The following is a 7883-nucleotide window of genomic DNA, read 5'->3' as shown; positions in this document are numbered from 1 at the left end:
CATTTCAACGCAGGAGCGACTCCCTGGCGAGGGAACCGCAAGTACCTTTGTCTGAACCTGATTGGTTTCGTCTGGACGGTCGATCAGGACTCACACCACACTGTTACAGTTGAGTTCTACGATCACGAACTCCATCGAGACTTTCACTTTAGCGATACCTTCCTCTACGACAAGGCCTGCCTGACTGAGCATGGGCACACTCTTCTCATGCCCACCTAAAGATGATGCCCCTGCAGTCATATTCTATCGACCGCACGAGACATGGACGCAACGATATGACTGGCGCATTGAATTACCCCAAGGACGAAGCTGTGACGGCCATGTCTTTGAGTGAGTCTTTTATTACAGTCACAACTAGTGCCAACTATGTACGAGTATACACCCTATTCGGCATGCCATATCGTGTCTATCGACCCAAGAGCACACCAATGGTGACATGTGCTAGCTGGAGGGATTACGTATTGACTATGGGTAATGGACCCATGGGTGCGGATGGTAACACTCGTCTTTTGTACACCATTGAGAATGTCAAGCGAGATGAGATTTGCCAGAACGAGGATACAGTAGCTCTTCCCGAGGGTGCCACACTCAAGAGCGTCTTCTTCTCGGACAACGGTGTAAGTTTTCTCCTCTATAGGACTCAGTATAAGGAACCGGACTAACCTGCGACCCAGGACCCCTGTATCTACGACTCAACAGGCACTCTTCTTACACTTCTTCACTGGCGACAGCCTTCAAGGGCATCATGGGTGCCTCTTCTAGACACGAAATTGCTGGACCGTTTAGCATCAGGTCGCAAGAACGAGTCCTACTTTCCTATTGCAGTGGCTGATAACAAGTTCCACTGCATCATTCTCAAGGGTGGTGACCAGTACCCCTATTTCCCTCGTCCACTTCTGTCTGAATTCGAGTTCTCCATCCCTATATCATCAGCACCTAAAACCTCGAAGCGCAAAGCCCGAGAAGGATCTGAGGATCTTGACATGGCCGATGGCGATGAAGATAAGGATGAAGACGAGGATGGTTCTTCAGAAACTCGCAAGCTCGAGCAGCAGTTCATGCTTCATAACGTAAAGGCAGCTCAGCTCCGAGATCTTGTGGAGGCTACATCGAGCAGTCACACGCAGCGCTCGCAGCTCTCGCGTCTTGAACTCGAGATCGACAAGACTCTTCTGCAACTCCTGGCGGTCGAGTGTCGTGAAGGCGAAGAGCGAGGCATGCGTGCGCTGGAGATGGTACAGCTCATGCGGGATCGTACAGGTCGCATGATGGAGGCTGCTGGTAGAGTGGCAGAGAGATATGGAAGGACGATCTTGGGAGAAAAGATTCGTGAGGTTGGTGAGAAACGGATTGAAGGACTGGAAGATGATGACTTTCCATAATATCAAGGGTGACTCTGGATGATGTCTTGATGTGGATTTGGATTATGTATGGCATTGGAGGAGCATAGGATCTTGTCGTTCGGGTTCGAATATGACAGATAATGAATATCATGTATAAAGGAAGACCAATTGTCTCTTCATTTCAAGCTCTGTCGATGCTATCGCTATGGAAATCACGGTTTTGATATGAAGTGAGTGGTGGCCTCCTGTCCCTTCCATCACAACTGTTAGGAAGCAGACTCATCACGATATTCGATGTCTCGAAAAGACACTGCACTGCTAATAAAAATTGTTGCCGACTCAGATTCCGGACACAGCTGATATGTCTACATAACCTAGGGGAGGCAAGAAAACTTGGGACCTCTATCCTAAGTGATGAGAAGACTTAGGTAAGTTTAGTATATCTTGATAGGCATTTAGACCAGTTAGCTTAACGTCAGAAGTTCTCTTGCTCCCCGGGGACAACCTATTTCTCACACCCATTGAAACTATGACGAGTCATGATAGCTTCGATATATACGGAAACTAGAACTACTAAGTGCTTCGACATTGCCACTGACCGAGCTTCCTCCAACAACTATGTATCTCTATAACTTGTATTCACATCTGGGTAGTGTCTCAAAATACTTACGAAATAGTCAACTGATTCTGTGCCCAAAAGGAGTTAATACTCAGGGGCTGACAGTTGTTGTCAATACATGGATGTACCATGTCGAGTATTTCTAAGCATATCAAAATTTTGCTCTTCCCTTGTGGAAATGCGACGGATGTTGTACCCGCAGGAGTCGATGGCGATCATGATACCCTGAAAGTTTTGACTATTTTTTTTTCTCCCGTCAGCAAGCAACGTTGAACTGTCGGAGATACAGTACACGCAACGTATGCTAGGTGTGGCTTCGCATCGGTCCGGCCGAAAGAGAAGGAATTCCAAAAGAAGGAATAAATCGTGAACAGAGATTTTTCTGTTGGCAAGGCGTCATGGATAGAGTAACATCATTAGTGTGCACGGGTTCAGTGTCAAACGATAGTGTCTTGATTTTTGATGAACAAGGCAATGCGGCAAAATCAACTGCCGAAGACCCAGCAAAGCTAGCTTTTTACTAGCATGTGAGTCGAAAACATGTTCATTCCCTGAACAAATTCTGAGAAACGGCCCAAAGGTCGGAGATGGCAAGCAAAGATTTTTCGGCCGGAGGCGCCCATCCCAAAAGGTCGAGTTAATACCGACAGACAGGGTCAGATTTCGGAATACGGCCCATATCAGCACAAGTTTGTAGTGAAAGCGGAGTGGCTCAGGTACGCGGCGAATATGAAGTGCCATAAAACCTGCCATCGGAAGAACCGATGAGGTCCCTTGGAGCGTTCTCGAACATTTCGATAACCACAGAACCTGTTAGCGCTCATGCGGTTTCTGTCGTGCATAACACGACCAACTTCAAGTTGGTACTACAGCATTTCCAACACTAGGGAGTGACGTGCGCTGCCCTGTCATCCATGTCCTCGGGTTTTGAACATGAGCCGAAATGCATCCCTGTTTCAGCCCGTTCCCCTTTTATTATCATCCCGTTTCGGACAGAGCGCCATAGCCATGTCCAACACCCGATGAGAAGAGTCGAGGAAAGTATATTACAATATAAGCAGTCGTGATTTCATGCGTAATCTGGGAAAACGTTAACCGTGTCCTGAATCGCGAATGCCAGGCTAGATGCCACTAGTCAGTCATCATAGATTGTAGCTCGATATGCTGGGATCTTGCATCAGGGGACGGGACGATCTGGTCGTGCAAACTGGGGAAGTGATAGACGCTTTGCTTTTTGTACTGGGCCTGAGACGCATCAAGTATCACAGAGATGATGAGCACAGTCCGACAGAAGGACAAACTGTTCTACGGACGAGAACCACGTAGTATGGGGGCAAGGTTATGTTGAAGATCCTGCATTCTCATTAGTTCAATATGTCTCATCAAATAGCAATATATGCTATTGTGAGAGCAACTGACAGAAGATTCAGTGCAAGTGGCCCGCGTAGTTCCTGTGCCCCAATATCTATCAAGGTAAAATGCTAGAACTGCATTTCGATCCTCCAACTGGGTAATTACAGTACTGTACTACGTACATAGTCTGTCGGTTCCGAGCTCTGCCTGAACAGATCATGAGAGACCGAACATTATCGGGTTGCAGTTGAAGTCGGCCCTATGACAACTCCTTGCAGTAGAAGCCTTATGAGCTCCTCCTCTGACACAGGGGACATGCATTCTAAAAATGCTGTTAAAAGGACCCAATTCATCGGTCCGAGGCTTGGCATCCCACTCTTTTCGGGATGGTGGTCTGTGGTGAGTTTTTGGGTTCACTGGCTGAAGCTGGTGGCGAACCGGCGTCAAATCTTAAATTGTCTGAAGTCAGGTTCGAGCCGTGGTTTGCTCGCCGTGGGGGCTTGTGGCTTTGAGATGGAGGCCTTGAATGCAGTGGTGTTGCCATTTGGTACACCTTACCTAAGTTACGCCGGGCCTGTTGTGGAACGCTCCCACGATTATCCAAAATCTGTATTATTGAAAATTTGAAAATGGACAGGGTGACGTTGTTGAGTTGTTGGTTCTTCAAAGTTGCTAATGTCATGAAGCTCAACATTGAAGCAGATGCACGAGGTTGAGAGCCGTACTGGCATTGATTGGTTGCTGATATCAGAACATATTGTAAAGTCGGGGGCGTGTACAGTTTACATGAGTCAAGAGCCTGTGACTTTTAACTCAATAGCTGCCTGCAGTGAACCCTGTAGATTGTTAACCTTTGGAAATAAGGTCAAAATGCTGTCGATCAAATTCAACTCGGTCGGAGACAAATGACATTCGTACACGAAACGGGGATAAACAGCCTATCAAAGCTTGACCTGTACTGGTAAACACAGAATATTTGGTCCCCTATAATCAAGACATCAGCCGGAGTTGGAGTTCACAGATTCGGTTTCGCTTTGAAGCTGAAAATTCTTCATTCCGTGGTTGTCACTGGCTCTCGCTATCACCGGAGCTAGAGATCATGGGCCTGAGGCGGGAATGTTTTCGGGACTGAACAGCATACTATAGTAAGTATTGAATGGGAACGAGTCATCATCATCTCGCAAACCGCCAGCTCGGTTATGTTCAACCGTTGATGATGCTACATACCTATTGCGGGGAAAGCTGATGCATTGACGGCATTTGTTCAAAAGCCGGTCGATGATATTCGCAAAGACCCATGTGCCCCATCAGACAACAAACTTAAATGCCAACCTGTTGGATCTGTGGAGCTGTTACACGAGAAACTGATTGAATCGGGATGATCTAGAACACGGTATAAACGATTGCGATGTGCTTAGAGTGTTGCTGGTGTTTGCCCATGCTTAGCAAGTTGTGGAACGTTGGTGAGCCTATTCCAAGAAGAGAGGATTAAAATCCAGTTATCAGGCGTCATTCTGAGAACACTCAAGGAACCTCGAGAGAACATGCGAAGAAATTTTGAATGCCCGTTTTAGAATCAAGCTTAGAACCCGTCAAACGACAAGGTTCCAGGTTCCTGACGCTGTGGGCAACGGTCGGTCTCTGTTGGCCGTTGACAGAGAACGTGGTAGTTTGCTTTTTGGATCCCGCTTTGATCCCCTGGCTTGTGTTTTTTCGTCTGGTCCTGGCCTGGATATTAGCTAGGGGAAGTTGTCCGAGATGCAGCCATGGATTTGGTTGCTGAGACCAACAGACGCCATCGCCAAGGTTCGACTAGCGGAAAGAGCTAAGGCCCCTGATCACAGTTGAAGTGGCTCGCGGATCGTCATAACTTCGACAAGCTGTCTGCAGGGTTAGTTTCTCTAGGTAATTTCTGACTCTGTGGGCTTGAATCAGTCCTGAACGCCTCACCTTAAAGAGTCGGGTCGAATATAGGAGATTGGATGCTGAACTGGTATCTTCGTAAACTTTGCATGTTTCATTGCGGATGAGGAGTGGAAGTGGAGATGTAAGCTCACGCTCTCGTCTTTGAATGGACATGAAGGTTGAGTTGATATTAGCGTTAAGAAGCAACCAAGTACCTTAGAACGGGAAGGAAGCACGGGGCACGGCCACACGGGCGACGGGCCACGGAGGAGAAGCCGGACCACGGGCAGGAAAGCACGGAGCACACAGAGGTCTTGCATCTGATAGGTTGGGGAACTTTGGGAGAGAAAGTGCACCTGTCTCCTGCCCAGCTAGGAAATCAGAGACTGCTTTAAGGACTTTCAGTGAAGCCAGTGTTTAGCACCTTCCAATGATAAAGCCAAGAGGAACAAAAGAACCTCACATAGCCCGACGAAAGGGAAGGAGCATAATAGTAATGTCGAATGAAGATGTGACCACATCTAACAGCATCTGTCTGTGCCTGCATTAAGGTCAAAGTCAAAGTCGAATCAAAGCACACCACCAAGATATTCATTCGTAGAGGCTATTCATCAGAGAGGCTCTAATACAACATGCACAATTGTTAGAACCCCTTTCATTCGTTCAATCACCAACATAAACTCTTCGGTTACCATTTGCGGAAACTGTACCCAGCTGGACAAGGGTCGACCACCAGGGAGACTTGTTGAGCCAGGGTCATCCGGGCCGTCCATGTTGATTCAGATCCATTCCCCATTTACCCAACCGGTTCACTGCTAGAACCCGCCCGCCATCTCGTCTCTTCGATGCACTATCTCACGATCCTGGAGAGGACTTCTATCAAGGGCTGCAACATCACCCTCACCGTGGTACCACATGCGGAACCCTGCCATGCTTAAGAACTAGCAGAGGGTCCGAGCAAAGATTGACCTGAGATGATGATACTCCTTACTGCTTCTTGTATCCCGTAATTACGGATTATGATGAAGACTAGCGGTTCATTACACCCAGAGAAGAGTATTCTGTATGTCCAATGACGATTGATGTCTTCCACATGTTGGTATTGGTTCATTGTCAGAAACCATCAGAGCTATTGCTTCTTATGACATGGGCAACGATCATGCACCACCTTTCCGATTTCGCAACGCGGCTTTGCTTCCGACTAAATGATCGACCCTCAGAGACCCATCATATGCAGCAACGTTGAGGCTTTTTCTATGGTTTTTGACCACGAGGCTCTCGGATTCAGGCACAGACAAAGGTAAACCTTTTGAGCTTTTGATGGGGACGATCAATATAGTACCCAGTCACGAGCCACGCCTTATAATCTTCTTCAACATTTCCACACGCACACTCACTGCATCCACTGGTGCATCTACCGATACAGAAAAAATGGTCTAGGCCATTATTGACTGCTGCAACATACCTGAATTTTCTCTTTCTTTCTTTTCTGGTATTGTCGATGCCCCTTGAGACACCCTCTTCGGGTCATCGAGGCTGGGCGCCACACATCGCACTTTGCCTCCCGGCGTTTCCAGACGCCAGGCTGCCACACCATGTATGAGAGAAGCGGCATGGCGTCGTGGAAAGGATGTTGAATGTTCCGGGTCCTTCTTCATGTAAGCTTTTTCTTACCATTTCTGGTACCGTTTGAAGCAACTTTCTCTGACGGGTTCTTTATCCCAGATCTGTCGCTGAAGCCGCCACTAGATTTCGGGGACTGTGCAAGCGGGTGCTGATCTTGGCGGCGCTATACCGGCTTCTACCATTGTTCCATCTACTAGACATGTCAAAGTCTTGGTTGTTGCACCGAGACGATTGATGAGTTCCCTCAGCCTGGGCGCTGGAACTTCATTCCAATGATGGGGCCATGATGAATTATGCCATTACTTTGGGCAGTGATCCAGAACCACGGATGGCTGCATTTGGCAGAAGTGAGACGTCTGTCTTTCAGCTTGTCACTGCAGTTAAAATTTGTTCCAAACGGTGATAGCATTAGAAAACAAGCTGCCGAACTTTACAAAGTCCGTTCCTGGGCGTGGGACATCTGGAGTGAGTATAAGGGTCTGAAGGAAAGGGTGCAACAATCGATGCACGCTCATGCGGGTGAGGGGGTGCCCAGAAGGCAAGAGGCTGGAGTTGGTGTGGGTGGGCTTCTCTTGGAGACTCAACTCATTGCTTTCGATTGTATCTCAGCTGGGCTAGCCTGCTCTCCTCCGTAGGTAGCCATGAGTGTCATCCCCATCCCCATTCTATCTCCATGGACTCCTTGCTAGCTATGCCCCCAAATTTCCAACCCCGGCGCATGGATCCAGTTGATATTGATCGTATCGGATTCCTTGCAGTTCCAGAAAAAGAAATCAGTCCTGCCAGCAGCTTGCCGGGCTTCTTTCTCTCCTCTCCTCCTGTCTTTCTTTCTGTCTTTTTCGAGACCTTCTATCAACAGTACCTTGCAACTTTCCTATCCTTACACGTAACCATTGACTCGGGTTTAGCTAGAGCGTCTTTGCTCCCTACCTCTCGTGCAACCACTTTCACTACCTATCAGCAGGGACATTCCCGTCTGTTCTTCACAGTGCACAGAAGCTGTTTCTGGCGCTCAGCCCTTTACCTACTTCGACCGC

General features: G+C 48.0%; 2 protein-coding genes across 3 annotated transcripts in view; one reads left to right on the top strand and one right to left on the bottom strand.

The window, feature by feature from the left end:
* FOXG_12804 (chromosome transmission fidelity protein 4) overlaps positions 1-1382 on the top strand; it is a gene marked incomplete at both ends in the record, with an annotated part of 2525 nt that extends 1143 nt beyond the window's left edge. The window contains 2 exons of the mRNA XM_018392688.1: positions 359-617; positions 732-1382. Of these exons, the coding sequence (XP_018251256.1) occupies positions 359-617; positions 732-1382 (910 nt within the window). The remainder of the gene's footprint in view (positions 1-358; positions 618-731) is intronic.
* A 341-nt stretch (positions 1383-1723) lies between these two features.
* Positions 1724-5795, bottom strand: FOXG_20783 (uncharacterized protein). 2 transcript variants are annotated; one of them, XM_018401091.1, is made up of 3 exons: positions 5266-5795; positions 3382-5195; positions 1724-3315 (listed from the first exon to the last, which is right to left on the bottom strand). In XM_018401091.1, exon 3 carries the CDS (start codon positions 2713-2715, stop codon positions 2359-2361), a length of 357 nt encoding a protein of 118 aa, XP_018251254.1. In that variant the 5' UTR covers positions 2716-3315; positions 3382-5195; positions 5266-5795; the 3' UTR covers positions 1724-2358. The 2 variants fall into 2 exon arrangements, with proteins under 2 accessions (XP_018251254.1, XP_018251255.1); XM_018401092.1 differs by having other exon boundaries at positions 1736-3814; positions 3874-5195.
* Positions 5796-7883: the final 2088 nt, after the last annotated feature.

The sequence above is a fragment of the Fusarium oxysporum genome, chromosome 9 (genome assembly GCF_000149955.1).
Source record: "Fusarium oxysporum f. sp. lycopersici 4287 chromosome 9, whole genome shotgun sequence".
NCBI lineage: Eukaryota > Fungi > Ascomycota > Sordariomycetes > Hypocreales > Nectriaceae > Fusarium > Fusarium oxysporum.
Note: the sequence above shows the minus strand (reverse complement) of the source record. Positions and strands in the feature narration are given on the sequence as shown.